We start from the raw sequence: 16169 nt of genomic DNA on the forward strand, positions 1-16169 counted from the left end.
TACTGTGCATTTTAATGCTTTTGGACTCCATCTCCCACAATGCGACTGTATGGTTCACTATGGCCGAGGCTTCTGGGAAGTGAGGTCCAAAAGTCCTGAAGGGAATATAGTCGGAGGCGTGGTTTGTGTGGGGTCTTGTGGGCGTGGCTATCGGGCAAGGTAGCCGAGGCTTCTGGGAGATGGAGTCCACAATATTAAATCCTATCAGTGTGTGGAGGGAGAGCTCTTGCTGTGAGGCGGAAGGGGCGTGGCTTGCGTTAGTCGTGTGGGTGGTGCCTCGGAGGCGAAAGATCCCTTAGGCGGGGATGGGCGTGGCTTGCGCGTGTGGCGGTCCCTTCTTGTTCCTCCGCGCGGTCGAAGTGGGCGTGGCTGACCCCTGGGCCTCCTCGGTCAAGTGCTGCGGATGAAAGGGAAACAGCGGCGGAGATGTTGTTAGTGGCCCCAGGGCCGCCATGAGGGCCCCTGCGGAGAGCCTCTTCCTCTTCCCCTTCCTCTTGGCTTCCGCCTGGGCCGCCCCTCTCCCGGGGCCGCCTTCCTCCTCCTCCTCCTCTTCCCCTTCTTCTCCGTCGAAGGAGGCTGCCTTCGTGGAAGTGGTCCTCTTCGAGTCCAGCCCCGGCGGAGACTACACCACTTACTCCACGGGGCTCCAGGGACGCTTCGCCCGCGCCGGCGCCACGCTCGCCGCCGAGGGAGAGATCGTCCAGGTCGTGAACCAAGGCCAGGGACTTCCCCGGAATCCCTCTACACAACCTCCCTCTCTCCCCTCCTTCCTTCCTTCTCTCTCTCTCTTTCTCTCCCTTCTTTCCTTCTTTCTCTCCTTCTCTTCTTTCCTTCATCCCTTCCTTCGTTCTCTCTCTCTCCTCCTTCTTTCCTTTCCTTCTTCCATTCATCCCTTCCTTGTTTCTCCTTCACTTTTCTTTCCCTTCATCCTTCCTTCCGTCCCTTCCTTGTCTCTCTCCCCTCTTTCCTTTCCTTCTTTCCTTCCTTCCCTAACTTCCTTCCCTTCCTTCTTTCTCTCCTTTTCTTCTTCATCCCTTCCTTCCTTCATCCTTCCTTCCTTCTCTCTCTCTCCCTTCTTTCCTTTCCTTCTTTCTCTCCCTCCCTTCTTTCCTTAATCCCTTCCTCCCTTCTTTCTCTCTTTCCCTTCTTTCCTTTCTTCCTTCTTTCCTTCTTTCTCTCCTTCCCTTCTTTCCTTCATTCCTTCTTTCTCTCCTTCCCTGCTTTCCTTCATCCATCCTTCCTTCTCTCTCTCTCCCTTCTTTCCTTTCCTTCTTTCTCTTCCTCCCTTCTTTCCTTCCTCCCTTCCTCCTTTCTTTCCTTCCTTCCCTTCCTTCTTTCTCTCCTTTCCTTCATCCCTTCCTTCCTTCTCTCTCTCTCCCTTCTTTCCTTTCCTTCTTTCTCTCCCTCTCTTCTTTCCTTCCTTCCTTCCCCTCTTCTCTGCTTATCCTTCCTTCCTTCTTTACTTCCCTCCCTCCCTCCCTCCCTCCCTCTTTCCTTCACTTTTCTTTCCTTCCTTCGTACCCTCCCTTCCTCTTTCCTTCATTTTTCCCTCTCTCCTTCCTTCTTTCCTTCCTTCCTTCCCTAACCATTAAGGAGGCTCTTCCTGAGATCCATAAGGGCTGTTTGACAATGGAAGAGACTCCTTCCTCAGAGGTTTGGGAGGAGTTTCCTTCTTTGGAGGCTGATTTTTAAGCAGAGGCTTAATGGCCATCTGTCAACATGGTTGCTTTGATGGAGAGTTCCTGCATGGCAGGAGAAAGGTGCTGGAATGTATCAGGCCCCTTCTTGGGGTCTCTTCCTTTTATTCATTCCTTCCATCCTTTTTCTTCCTTCCTTCCTTTCCTCTCCCCTTCACTCATTCCTTCCATCCTTTCCCTTCTCTTCCTTCCCTCCTTTTTTCCCTCCTTCACTCACTCCTTCCGTCCTTTTCCCTCCCCTTCCTTTCTTCCTTCCTTCCTTTTCTCCCTCCTTCACTAATTTCTCCCATCTTTTTCCTTGTCTACCTTCCCTCCTTTTTCCCCTCCTTCACTCACTCCTTCTGTCCTTTTCCCTCTCCTTCCTTCTTTCCTTCCTTCCTTTTCTCCCTCCTTCACTAATTTCTCCCATCCTTTTCTTTCTCTTCCTTCCCTCCTTTTTTCCCTCCTTCACTCATTCCTTCCGTCCTTTTCCCTCTCCTTCCTGCCTTCCTTCCTTCCTTTTCTCCCTCCTTCACTAATTTCCCCCACCCTTTTCTTTCTCTTCCTTCGTTTTCTCCCTCCTTCACTCACTCCTTCTGTCCTTTTCCCTCTCCTTCCTTCCTTCCTTCCTTCCTTCCTTTTCTCCCTCCTTCACTCATTTCTCCCATCGTTTTCCTTATTCCTTCCTTCTTCACTCGCTGTTTCCATCCTTTTCCTTCTTCTTTCCATCCTCCCTTCCCTCATTACTTCCATCCTTTTCCATCTTCACTTTCTTCACTCACTCACTCCTTCCGTCCTTTTCCTTCTCCTTCCTTCCTTCCTTCCTTCTGTCCCTCTTCCACACATTCCTTCCATCGTTTTTCCTCTCTTGATTTCCTTCTATCCTTCCCTCTCTCCTTCCATCCTTTTCCTTCCTTCCTTCACTCACTCCTCCCTTCCTTTTCCCTCTCCTTCTGTCCTTCCTTCCCCTCTGACTCCAATCCCCCCAAAGCTTGTCCCCTTCCCCCCATCCTTCCAGAGATGTTTGTGTTTGTTTGTGTTTATGTTTATGTTTGTGTGTGAATGTAAACAGATGAACCGCTTTGGGCCCAAAGTTACATCTCTTTTTCCTCCTCTCTCTCTCTCTCTCTCTCTTTCATTCCCTTGTTCTTCTCTTCTCCTTCTTCACGTGTTTTAGCCTACGCTCCTTTGATCCGGAGTATTTATAGGCAGAAGGCCTTTCCCTCTCTTTCTTTGGCTCCTTTTCTGCGTTCCTCCTTTCATCTCCTTTTTCTGGGAGGGATTTGTTTTATTTTGGGTAGCCCTGGGGAAAAAACAGGATGGGAGCAGAGAAAGAAAGGAAAGAAAAGAAAAGAAGAATAGAGGCAGAGGCCTCCCCTGAGAGAGAGAGAAAAGAAGAAAGAAACAACGAAGAAGAGAGAGAGAAGAAGAAATAAAGGCAGAGGCAGAGTGGGATTTCTGCCTCCTTTGAAAGGAAGAAAGGAGGGAGGGAGAGAGAGAAGGAGGAATAAAGGCAGAGGCAGAGTGGGATTTCTGCCTCCTTTGAAAGGGAGAAAGAAAGAACGAGGGAGAGAGAGAAGGAAGAATAAAGGCAGAGGCAGAGTGGGATTTCTGCCTCCTTTGAAAAGGAGAAAGAAAGAATGAGGGAGAGATAGAAGGAGGAATAAAGGCAGAGTGGGATTTCTGCCTCCTTTGAAAGGGAGAAAGAAAGAATGGGGGGGGAAGAAGGAGGAATAAAGGCAGATGCAGAGTAAGATTTCTGCCTCCTTTGAAAGGGAGAAAGAAAGAAGGGGGAAGAGAGAGAGAAGGAGGAATAAAGGCAGAGGCAGAGTGGGATTTCTGCCTCCTTTGAAAGGGAGAAAGAAAGAAGGAAGGAAGAAGAGAGAGAGAAGGAGGAATAAAAGCAGAGGCAGCCTCTCTGGTCCAATGGGCTATTATTGATCTGTCGATTGATCGGTCGGTCGATCGGTTATTGGCTTTGTAGCTGGCTTTCTCTGTGTCTCCAGATGGGACCCAATGAGTTTATTTGAAGGGGGGTCTCCTGGAGAAGTTACTTTCTGTGTCCCTGAGCGCGCAGACCCCCCTGGCCCTGGCTGGGGCTGGATGGGAGCCATTGCCGGCAATGGCATGTGTGTTGTATGCGAGTAGGGTTGCCATAAGTCAGGACCTCCAAACCGGGACAAATGTAGGGGAAAATTTTCAAATGGAGGACACATTTTTAAAAAATGGAGGACATGCGAAAAAGTGATGTTTTTTTTTTTTAATGTTAATCTAAATGCCTGTTTCTTAGGCATGATCAAAATGGAGGACATTTGGGCAATATTTCTAGACAGATGGCAGAAATGGACTTCCCTTTCTGGCAAAACACCCCTGACCTCCATTCCAAAACACACACAACAGCACATTTGGGCATTTCACATGGCTTTACTGAACATGGCCTCTTGCATCAGAGGCTTATTCCATAACCAAACCCCTTGGGTTTAACACTTAGCATGGTTTAACATGGCTATGCATATTGAACATGTCAAGGTGGTTTCACAGTTCTTGCACCAAGTGTACTTCTCAGAAGTGCGTGTCAAGGGACTTCGGTTTTTCTTCACTGTGCATGCATTTGTAAAAATCACAGCAATTTACATTGACCAGGCCTCAGAACCAAAACCACACAGAAAAGGCACTTTGGAAAGTCACACTCTCTCGGCTTCTGAAACAGTGCCTGCATGCCTCTCAAGCTGACCCACTCATATCATCATCATCATCATCACCACCACACTATCACTGTCAAAGTAAGGGAGACTTGTTACCATTAAAAGCACCCCCAAAAAACTCACCTTGAGGCCTCTCTGGCCACTCACTCACCACCTCCTTCCCCTCCTCCTTTTCCTCCCCCTCCTCCTCCTCCTTCTCCTTCTCTCAATCCTCCATTCGCTTGGGGGCTGGGGCGGACGGGGCGGAGGAGGAGGGTGGCAAGCGGTTGCGCGCAAGGCAGGGAGGGTGGCGCGCGGCTGCGCGCAGGAGGCGAACCGCCTCCAGCTTCGCCTCCACGCGGCCGCGCGGCCTAGGGAAGAGGGGGCGGAGGAGGAGGAGGTGAGTGGCACGGCTGCGCGGGGAGGCAAAGGCGGACAGAGCCAGCACCTCTTGCGCGCGGGCGCGCCACCCTCCCCACCTCCCCGCGCGGGCACGCCACCTTCACCCGCCTCCTCCCCCCTCTCTTCTCCTCCTCCCCATGCGCCCACGCGCAAGAGGCGCTGGCTCCGTCTGTCTTCACCTCCTCCATGCTGCGAGCGGGCACGAAGCCTGGGGGCGAGGGGGCGGAGGAAGAGGGTGGTGCGGGCGCGCTGGGAGGCGCCTCCTCTGCCCCAGGCAGGCCTCGCTGCCCTCCTCTTCCTCCCCGAGGAGGAGGAGGAGGGCAGCGAAGCCCTGCAGGCCGCAGCAACTTGGCTGCAACCGGGGGGGTCCCAGTTTTTGGGCTGCACCCGTGCCGGGAGGGGCCCAGGGCCCCCAAAATCGGGAAATTCACGGGTGCAGCCGGGTTATGGCAACCCTATAAGCGAGGAATGTTGCAGAGGAGAATGAAAGCGCAGCTGCGGGTGCAAATCAGGGGCAGACGGGAGGGAGGCCCTGAGGACGAATCAAGGGCACGATGCACAACACAAACCCAGGGCCAACTTCCTCCTCCTCCTCCTCCTCCTCCTCCTTCTCCATTATTCTTCATTATTCTATTATTCCATTATTCTCCATTATTCTTCCTCCCTTCCTGACCTCTTCCTTTTCTCTTTCTACTTATCTTCCCCTTTTCCTCCGTTCCTGTGATCTCCCTCTTTTCTTCTTCCCCTCCTTCTCTTCCCTCTGCTTTCCCCCTTCTTCTCCGCTTCTTCCTCCTCTTTTCTCCTTCCTTCCTTCTTTCCTTCCCTATTCCTTCTTTTGCTCTGTCATGCCTTCTTTCCTTCCTTCCTTTCCCATTCCTACCTTCTTTTGCCCTGTCCTCCCTCTCTCGTTACCCATTCCTTTCTCCCTTCCTTCCTTCCTTCCCATCCAGGGAAGAGAGCAGCTGCTGCTGCCTAGCTTTGCCCTCCTTCCTCCAAACACTGCTCTGCCTTTGAAGGGGGAGCAAGTACGAGTGCTGACCAAAACCAGGGCTGGACCCAGGAGGAGGAGGAGGAGGGAGGCCTGGGTTTGGGGCGCTCCTTTCCTCTCAGCCCCAGAGATGGAGGCAGTGGGGGACTTAGGACTCCGGGGGACCCGGGTTCGAAGGGGAGCCATGCCTGTCTATCCTTATGGGTCTCTCCTTCCCGACAGATGCACCCGCTGGGCCTCTGCAACAGCAACGACGAGGAGGACCTCCACGACTACGGCTGGGTCGGGGTGGTCAAGCTGGAGCAGCCGGAACTCGAACCCAAGCCCTGCCTCACCGTCCTGGGAAAGGTACGTCAGGAGACCCTTGGTTCTGTGGGGCAGCGTTTGGACGGGGGTCTCTCTCTGTCACTCTCTGTTGAGGGGGACCCCCACATGGCCCCCCATTCCCACCTCCTCCCTCCCTTTTCCGCAGGCCAAGAGGGCCGTCCAGAGAGGGGCCACGGCGGTCATCTTCGACGTCTCCGAGAACCCAGAGGCCATTGACCAGGTGGGGGTCCGGGTGCGAGGGAGGTGAGGGGGAGGCCGACATTGGGGAACCAACCCTGAGACTGAGGGCCCTAATATTGGGGACCCCGACATTAAGGACCCTAACATTGGGGACCCCCGAAACTGAGGACTCTAACATTGGGAACCCCCAACACTGAGGACCCTAACATTGGGGAGTCTGACATTGAGGACCCTGACATTGGGAACCCCGACACTCAGGACCCTAACATTGGGGATCCCGACACTAACATTGGGGAGTCCGACATTGGGGACCCCCAACACTGACGACCCTGACGTTGGGGACCCCGACATTCAGGTGAAGGGTAACGAGGTGGCTGACCAACAACTCCCCCCCGTGCTTGACCATGCTGACCGATGGTCCTTCCCCCCCCCAAAAAAAGCTGAACCAAGGCCTGGAGGACCCCCTGAAGCGCCCAGTGGTCTACGTCAAGGGGGCCGACGCGGTCAAGCTGATGAACATTGTCAACAAGCAGAAGGTTGCGCGGGCGCGGATCCAGCACCGACCGCTGCCAGTAAGCGCAGGGGGGTCCCTTGGGGTTGGTGGGTCAGCGGCCAGGCCGCTCTGTCCATTATCCCAAGCCGACCGGCTGGATGCTCAGACGCACCCCCCCGTAATTGACGGAGCCCCTTCTTTGTTGCCCCCCAACATCCAGCAACCGACAGAGTACTTCGACATGGGCATCTTCCTGGCCTTCTTTGTGGTGGTCTCCCTGGTCTGCCTGGTCCTCCTGGTCAAGATCAAGCTCAAGCAGCGGCGCAGCCAGGTAAGCGGGAGTCTTCTTGAGGGGGGTCTTTGGGGTCCTGGTCCCTCAACACTTGACCGTTAACGACAGACGCCCGTTATGTCCCGACAGAACTCCATGAACCGCCTGGCTGTCCAGGCGCTGGAGAAGATGGAGACGCGCAAGTTCAAGGTGAAGGTCAAGGGGGGCGGCGACGGTGTTGTTGGAGTCGCGGTGGCGCCCCCCGACTCCCTCAGCGGCAGCTCCACCGCCGACTGCGCCATCTGCCTGGAGAAGTACCTGGATGGGGAGGTGAGTGTTGGTCAAGTGGGTGGTCAAGTGGTCAAAGGGGAGGTCATGGCTGACCGCCTGCCAACTGCGCCGTTCGTCCCTCATCCGTAGGAGCTGCGCGTTATCCCCTGTGCCCACAGTTTCCACCGGAAGTGCGTGGACCCATGGCTGCTGCAGCACCACACTTGCCCCCACTGCCGCCACAACATCATCGGTGAGACCCCCAGACCCACAAATACCCCAGGAAACGGGGGGGGGGGGGGAGAGGAAGAGGAAGGAGGAGGCCCTCTGGAAGAAGGGAGGGAGACCCCAGGCTCATTGGGAGGCTCTAACCCTTTCCCAGTCCCCCAAAATGGGGGTCTCAGGGGAAGCGTATGATGGGAGGCCATGGACAGAGAAGGCAAGTGTGGGTCTCCTCTCCTCCTCCTCTCTTCCTTTCCTCCTCAACTTCCTCACTTGCTTCCTCTCTTCTTTCCTCTTAATACTCCTTTTTGTCCCCTTCTCCTTTGCAGTCTTTTTTCGTTCTCTTTTCCTCTCCTCTCCTTCTTCCCCTCATTCCTTCCTTCCTCTGTATCTTTTCTTTCCTTCCTTCCTTTCTTCCCTCCTCCTCCCTTTCTTCTATTCCTCTCTCTAACCCTTCTCCCTTCCCTCCTTCCTTCCTCCCTTTCTTCTATTCCTCTCTAACTCTTCTCCCTCCCTTCCTTTTTTCCTTCCTTCCTCCCTTTCTTCTATTCCTCTCTCTAACCCTTGTCCCTCCCTTCTTTCCTTCCTCCTTTTCTTCTATTCTTCTCTCTAACCCTTCTCCCTTCCTTCCCTCCTTCCTCATATTCCTCTCTCTAACCCTTCTCTCTTCCTTACCTTTTCCCAGCAGAGAGGGTCCTGACCTCCTGAATCCTGGGTTATGCACCTCCCATTAGCTCCTGTAGGCAGGGACAAAGAAAAGACCGGCCCCCTATATAAGGAGGGGCTAACCCCCCTTGGGCCTCAGTCTTGTTCCTGCCTAAGCTCCTAGCAGGACATACTTCTTCGCCAGCGAATTTGTTTTCGTTCATCGAAGCGGTCAGCGTTGTTTTTTATTGGCCTCCCTCCCCCCCCTCTTTCCTGCCTCCCTTCCCCTCTGGGTGGTGGGCTATGGCAGAGGACCCTAAAACACGGGTGAAGGGCCTCCCCAAGTGCAGGCTCTACCCAGCTCAGGGTCTGCCGGCGCAGCAGCAACAGCCGGCGACAGAGGGAGAGGTAGAGGGCCAGCCAGAGGAGAGGGTTAGCCTCCATGGCAGTGATCAGGCCCCATCCTTTCGCCCGGGCCTCCCAGGTCCCCAAGGCGTAGAAGAGGCCCTGGTGCCAGCTGGTCTCACCGAGGTGAGTGCGGACTGGGGCTAGGTGGCTTTGTCAGGGCCATTTTCGCCCGTGAGGCAGCGAGCTTTTGGGGCTGGGGGACATTTCCCAAGCAAGGCAGGCCTGCCTATGCTCCTAACAAGATGGGTCTCTTCGAGCCATCAAGGTTTTTCCTTCTCCGAAAGCGGTTTGAGAGTTTTCTTGGCCTTCCCTTCTTCTCCTCTCTCCTGCCTTTTCCCCACTTCTTTGGTGGTGGCTATGGCAGAGGACCCTGAGAGCATGGGTGAAGGGCCATCCTTAACCCAGGCTTCCCTAGCTCAGGGTCTGCCAGCTCAACAGAGGAAGCTGGCTTCAGAGGGAGACCCATTGGGATGGGTTTGCTGTTGCTCTGCAGCTTCTTCACTATTGCCACTCCAGTCCTTTTATTCTCTTCGTTTCTCTTGCTGCCTTGGGAGCATGAAGAAGGACTTAACATGGCAAGGGCTCCCAGGATTGGAGAAAGGTCTTGGCTTTGCCAATGACTCTCCCTCTCCTCCAAGCTGCCCCCTATCATGGTGGGTGCACAGGAGATTTCTGCAAACACCATTGCAGCACATGGGAGCCGTGGGAACAGATGGTGAGGGGTTTCCCCCCCATGTCTCTTGTTTCTCCACATCACTTCTGCCCAGCCTGTTTAAGGCCAGGGATCAATGAGGAAACTGGCCAGAAGTCATGGAAACTCCTCCTCTATGTTGTACAGCTGCATGGCTGTAAAGGAAGAAGTTTCCAACTCTAAAATGGTCTGTTTTGGCTGCCACAGAGTATCCCACAAAAAAGCACAAAATGGCTTCATGTCCTCCCCAGAGAGATCATGGCCTCTGCCACCCACTTCTAAACAGAGGCTGGAGGGCCATCTATTGGGTATGCTTTGATTGAGAGTTACTGCATGGCAGAATGGGGTTGGACTGGATGGCCCTTGGGGTCTCTTCCAACCCAAGGATTCTATGAGAGAGCACATGGATACAAATCCTCCTGTGTTTCCTCCCCAAAAATTACAACAACAAAAAGGAGGAAACCACTTGTGGATATCATGGGTGGAGAGTTCCCTTCACCCCCAATTGTGTTTGGCTGCCCCAAACTATGGCACTCATGAGAGAGCAGCTCGAGCGCTTGGACTCTCCTTTGCATCAGAGATTAACCTTTCTCAGAACACAGACATACCTCAGGTAAAGGTAGAGCCATGTCCCACAGCAGCCGCTCTGCCCTTCCCAGCTACCTATGCAAGTGGGAAGGGAGGTGACGACCAAGCTAGCTTCTATCTTGCAGCCAGGTTACTATAAGGCCTGCCTGAGATTAAAAGGGCTAAGCTTCTAAACCCCATCTTGAAGTTGGGGCTGTCTCAAACATAAATAAAACAAAGTGCCCTGTGAGTATCAGGGCTACACTACAGGCCATATGCAGCTATCTACCCATGGTTACAAATGGTCTTCAGTCACTGCTAACTTAAGAGCAGTTTCCTCAGTGCGTGGAAGAAGCTACCGCCCAGGCAGCCTCCCTTGATGGGGCAAATAAAGGAGGGAGAGCCCCTACAGCAACAGGTCTGGGGGCTCAGATTTACAAGAGATATTGGTTAACTTTTTCTGGTGTTCATTTTATTACTGTTAGCCCATGAGGTTTGAGTTGTGCTGTTTCTGCCCACCCCCCTCTCTTTTTTCCAGGCCAGAGAAGATGCCTGGAAACTAATTCAACAAGGGAAGGGGCTAGTCATAAGCCAACATGATGATTTTTCTTCCTTCCTCATGGGCCTCAATCTCTGTCTCCCTTGGGGCCAGAGCCTTTTTGCCTTAGCTGGAACAGCCAAAGACATAGGAGAAGCACATGGTTCTACCTCCTTTGTGCAAACTGTTATCGGCCATATCACTTCTCATTAAGAGCATAAGCTTTAACAATACAGATTCATTTAAATGCTAATAAACAGGGTGACTCAAGCAAGGAGAAGGTCTCTGGTCACTCAGCAGACCTCTAATGCTTACATGCATTGAGGATCTTTGTTAAAACATCTCATATGAGGTGATAGATATATTGGATTAAGGTGACCAACCAAGCTCCACTTTATTGTCATAAGGGTTATGTTCCTGTTATAAAACACAGGGAACCTCAGTCAGCTAGCCTCAGGAGAGGTGGTTCTCCTTGCCTTCCCTTCTTTCATAGGAGAGATGTCTGTTAAAGGGAACCAAAACAAACAAACAAAAAACAAAACAGTTTCTTCCATGAGAGGGCTCTCCCTCACTAATTCAGGGGGTTAAGAAAAATTCTTTTCAAAACAAACAGACAAACAGCCTCCTCTCCATGGGGAGGAGACCCCCCGCTTCCTCCATGAGTGTTTTAAAACAATATAATCAGGTTTTTCTGACCTGCTATAGTTCATCCAAGATGACATTAATAAGGGACTTGACCCGACATGGTTATAAGGCAGGTGTCAGCCATCACGTTGGTTCTGCTCCATACAAGAGCAGCTAGAATGACAGCCATCCTCACATTAATAGGCTATTGAAGAGAGTTACAACAGGGCCAGCCCACCAGATATCGTTTTCCAACCTGGGGTGTGAACATGGTCTTAAACGCGCTGATGGTTGGGCTGATCAAGTCCCTTCGGGAGGCCTCCCTGAAACACCTCTCCCTCAAGATCATCTTCCTCACGGCCATTACCTCCGCCAGACAGAGCTGGGGCCCTGTCAGTAGGTAAAGACTTGTATATTTTTAGGCCAGTCTCAGTGTGCCTTCATCCAGATCCTACCTTCGTGCCTAGGGCCAACTCAGCCTTTCAGGTGTCATAGGATATTCTCCTGCCTTCATTCTGCCCTGATCCTAAGAAGGACTTGGGAAAGACCTGGCACACATTGGATATGCGCAGACCCCTCAAAATCTACATCAAGAGGACTTCAACCTTAGGTCATATGAAATGTTGTTCGTTTCCTTTCTTCCAGGCTCTTTGGGGTTCAAGGTATCTGCCTCAACTCTGAGTAGGTTGATCAGGTCTGATATTCAAGAGAGCTACCTTACTCTTGATGTCGCTCCACCCGAGGGGGTAATGGCCCACTCTACGGGGAGTGCGTCCACTTTGGCAGCCCTGGTCACTAATGCCACTCTAGCCGAGATTTGCAGGGCGGCGACATGGAAGTCTCCCTCCACCTTCATTAGACACTATAAGCTGGATGTGTTCCAATCCACTGAGGCGGCCTTCGGAGTGAGAGTCCTCCCAACAGGTGGTGGCTGGGCCGCAGGTTCTAGCTGGCACCTTCCCTCCCTGCTTGAGAGGGCTTTGGTAAATCCCAGGATTCAGGAGGTCAGGACCCTCTCTGCTGGGAAAACGAACGTTGGGTACTTACCGTGACATGTTCATTTCCAGCAGACGATGGTCCTGTCATCCTGCCCACCCGGGGTGCCGCCTGCGGTCCAGCCCGGCCTGTCGGCTGTCTCTGCTTAATGTTTTCTGTTTGCTGGTTGTCTGTTTCTTTCAGAGGTCTGACTCCCCGGAGACGGCCCTTAGGGTTCATAACTGTTGTGCTGTTTCTTACCAGAAAAGGTCCAAGTCTTGGTTTATTTGCTATTCGCTTGGCTTGTTATTGACTGAGGCCCAAGGGGGGTTAGCCCCTCCTTATATAGGGGGCCGGTCTTTTCTTTGTCCCTGCCTACAGGAGCTAATGGGAGGTGCATAACCCAGGATTCAGGATGACAGGACCCTCGTCTGCTGGAAATGAACATGTCACGGTAAGTACCCAACGTTCGTTCTTCCTTCCTTCCCTCTTTCCTTCTATTCCTCTCTCTAACCTTTCCCCACCGTTCTTTCCTTCCTCCCTTTCTTCTATTCCTCTCACTAACCCTTCTCCCTTCCCTCCTTAGTTCCTCCTTTCCTCCCTTCTACTCCTCTCTCTAACCTTTCTTCCTCCCTTCCTTCTATTCCTCTCTCCAACCCTCCTCCCTTCCCTCCTTCCTGACGTCCTTCTTTTCCCCATAGAGCCAAAGAAGGGTCCCCATAGCCAGTCCTGTGAGGAGATGCAACAGCAGCCGTTTCGAACTCGCAACCACCAGCAGCAGCTGCAGCAGCACCTGCATCACCACCAGCCCCACTCGCACCCCCTGCAGCTGCCTCAGCCGCCGCCGCGTGTGATCCTCCCTGTCCACTACCCCCGTCGAGTCCACCGCTCTGGCCCTTTGGCCATGGCGTACCCGACGCACACCATCATGGACCCCCACGGCGGCAGCCCCATCACCCTCCTCACCGATGCCCCCGCCTTCCTCCGTGGGTACCACGCCCTCAGCTCACACCACCCCTGCATGACGGACCACCGCGCAGGATACCCTGACGCGCTGGCTGCCCCCCACACCTTCCAGAGGCACAATTTCGGGGGTCCGGCCCACTTCCCAGCATCGCCCCCTTGTTTCCCCCAATATGAGACCTTCTTCCAGCACTACTACTTCCAGGGACTCAGCTACCCAGAGGTGGGTGGACCCCCGCGGCCGTTCCTTGCGCCCGTGGCCGGCGGCGCCAGAGGCAGGTTCTTCGCCCCGGTGGTCCCCCTGGGGCCTGCGTCTCGTGTTGAAAGTGTCGTCGGTGTCGGGACCCCCTGCTCCTCGTCATCCTCCGGCTGCTTTCATGGCCCGCGGTCCACCTGCAGTGGCTACTTGCCGGACGGCCCTGGCAGCGACAGCAGCAGCAGCAGCAATGGCGGCGCATCTGCATCCGGACAATGCCGCTGCTCCTCTAGTGACTCCATGGCGGACTGCGCCGACGCCAGCCACCGCGGTGTCTTCGGGAGCTGCTCCACCTTCCACAGCTCCCTCAGCAGTGACTACGACCCCTTTGTTTATCGGAGCCGCAGCCCTGCGAGGGAGAGCACTGGAGCCGCCGTCACTGCAGAGGGGACTGTGACGGCGCCGTCTTCGGTGGACCATCTCTCCAACTGCAGCCTGGAGATGAACTACTCCTCATCTTCCTCCTCCTCTTCCTTGCTGGAGCACCCTTCGGTCGTGGGAGCCCCCCAAGAAGCCTTCTTCTCCCCTCCAGCCGCACCTCGAGACCAGCCCTGCCCCTGCTGCTACACAGCCCCACGGCCGGACTGCGGCCACGTCCTCCTCAGCCCAAGGCTTTGGACAGGCTGCAGCCGTGGGAGAGATGCCCCACAGAGGAGCCCTGCCCTCTACGAATTCAGGACCGATGCTGCTGCGGCCGCCGCCCCACACGATACCCTCCCCTGCTGCTTCTACAGGGAGAAGGATGCGGCGGCTGGCTTCTACGAGGAAGACTGCACTGTCAGCGTCCAGTACGCCTGCGCGGCAGCGGCAACATCCCAAGGAGAGGATGGCAGGGCTTGTTGTGGGGTGCCTTGTGTCGGTGGTGGGGGTCCCTGCAGCCATCGCATCGCCATAATCTCCAAGGACCATGGCTGTGATGCCCCCCAACGGAGGGACTGTGGGAGGGGAGGGGGTCCTTGGGAGGGGGACAGCCAGCCAGAGGACTGCGCAAATCAACGGAGGCAGGAAGAAGAGGAGGAAGGGCAGGGGGTTGACGCTGTCAGGCCCTGCCCCACAACGGACTGCGGTAAGTCGGACGCCCGGAGAGGAGAAGAGAGACCCCCCGAGTGACCAACCTTGGGATGGTCGCCTGTCTTCCCCAGACGCCCAAGTGACCAGTCGCCGCCGGACGCCATACATGCCTTCTGTGGGGTTGTGTTGGGGGTTCACCCCAAAATGGGGCACCCCTCGTTCTGCCTTAGGAAGAAACACACAGCACCTTGAAAGCAAGAAGAGTCCAAAGGCAGGGGGGTTCTCAGAGTATGCCAAGGGGCATCTTTGGGGCGCAGCGGAGGAGGGACGAGGGCAACCAATGAAAGAAACAGACCCTTAGCCTTTGGGGGGGTCTTCCTTGGGGGTCACACCTGCCTTGACCCAGGTTGACCGCAACAGTGCCTGTGTTACCTACCCCAAAAACCGTGGGGGGCTTGGGGGCAATTGCCTTCTTGACCCATTGTGGCCCTTGCCTTGTTTCCTATGGAAACCCCCAATGCGCCTGCAGCTGAGGGTCCCCTCGCCCCCCCCCAAAAAAGGTGTCCAGAGTGGGCCTCTGTCTCTGACCTCCTCTGTGTCCACCATCTCACTATCCCACCCTCTGTGTCCTGGTGTGACCGGTCACTCAGTGGTCAGCGGGACACCAAGCAGAGGAAGTGCTGGGCAGCAGTGGATGTAGGATGTCCAGGGATCCTTAGACCTGTGAGGTGCTGTGCAGTGACCGCAGCGGAGTCTTGCCAAACTGACCACTGCAACGAAAGCAGCCACACCGGCCACAGGAGAAGGTCAGGGACGCCAAAGTGCCCAGATTATTCCAGCCACTCAGACTGTTTTGCGAATGGATGCCACTGACCCACAACTTATGGCCTGGGGTCAGTGGTCTCAGCCGTTTTGTCCACCATGTCAAGCGTCTGGCCATTTTGCGCTGTGAAACAAGGCTTCGTCCTCTCCACTGGCTGAAGCTTTGGTCAAGCGGTCAGTGAAAGACGTTTTTTCACCCTCAAAGGCCTTGTTTAATCGACTTTGGCGATTTTGTTTTTCCCCCTTTAATTATTAAATCAAACAATTAAATACGAAAATATTTCCACAGCACTTAAAAAAAAAAGCGCAATTTTTTTTACCATAAACGCTGCCGAAACCGCGTTTGTATTTTTTTAAACGTTTTTTTCTAAGGCTTAGGAGATGAAAATTAATATTTGTGTACATTTCTTTATGTGTATGTGTGTGTGTGTGTGTATATACAGTCCGTCCTCGCCTTACACGGGGGATCCGTTCCGGATCCTGCCGCATATGGCGAATTCCGCCTATGCTCGAGCCCCATTGGAAACAATGGGGCTTGTGCACGGCGGCGCAAGATCACGCGGGGCGCAATGGGCGCGCGCGCCCATTCAATTGAATGGGATGCGCCACCCCGCTCGCACCTGCGGCTTGAGCGCGTATGCTCAAGGCCGCGTATGGCACACCCGTGTATGGCGCAGGTGCGCTGTATATGTTTTATTTTGTTTTACGGAAAAACAGCGTCACGCAAAATATTTATTTACTAATATATTTAGCTCGAGCCGTTTTGAGCGCGTTTGATGACGTCAGAAATGATAACGGTAACGATGTTGATTATTACGATTGAAAGGTATGTGTAAATACATGGTATTAATCGCTGCGTGCGGGTTTTTTTTCTACGCCGTTCGCCGACCAGAAAAAAGCAATTTTTAATCCCGGATTTTGTAACGAAAGTAAAAAATTGTGTTAAAAAAGGACAAAAAAAGCTCCTCCAAAAAGCCAAAAAATACAGTTTTATTGTCTTAAAGTGAGTCTGAATCTCTGTTTTTGTACATCATCCGGAGTGGGAATGGGCTCCTTTCTATTACAAAATCACCGTTGGAATTCCTTGACCATTGGAATTGGGATGGTTGAGTATTGGAGACGGTGCTCCTAGGCTTTGAAATTGGGGCGCTTAACC

The 16169-nt window shown here is 53.8% G+C and overlaps 1 protein-coding gene across 1 annotated transcript; it reads left to right on the top strand.

The window, feature by feature from the left end:
* Positions 1-387: 387 nt before the first annotated feature.
* On the top strand, positions 388-14290 carry LOC149284515 (E3 ubiquitin-protein ligase ZNRF3-like). The gene is made up of 8 exons (XM_089496634.1): positions 388-704; positions 5973-6098; positions 6223-6297; positions 6698-6829; positions 6971-7081; positions 7172-7351; positions 7442-7544; positions 12663-14290. Exons 1-8 carry the CDS (start codon positions 453-455, stop codon positions 14288-14290), a joined length of 2607 nt encoding a protein of 868 aa, XP_089352760.1. The 5' UTR covers positions 388-452.
* Positions 14291-16169: the final 1879 nt, after the last annotated feature.

This window comes from Sceloporus occidentalis, unplaced genomic scaffold, assembly GCF_023333645.1.
Source record: "Sceloporus occidentalis isolate IW3139 unplaced genomic scaffold, rSceOcc1.0.p SCAF_91, whole genome shotgun sequence".
Classification (NCBI taxonomy): domain Eukaryota; kingdom Metazoa; phylum Chordata; class Lepidosauria; order Squamata; family Phrynosomatidae; genus Sceloporus; species Sceloporus occidentalis.

Bases quoted from the DNA above. Each gene is read 5' to 3' on its own strand.
- LOC149284515 (XM_089496634.1), top strand. From the start codon at position 453: ATGAGGGCCCCTGCGGAGAGCCTCTTCCTCTTCCCCTTCCTCTTGGCT. The intron at 6,298-6,697 runs GTGGGGGTCCGG...CCCCAAAAAAAG, and splicing joins ACCCAGAGGCCATTGACCAG to CTGAACCAAGGCCTGGAGGA. The intron at 7,352-7,441 runs GTGAGTGTTGGT...CCTCATCCGTAG, and splicing joins AGAAGTACCTGGATGGGGAG to GAGCTGCGCGTTATCCCCTG.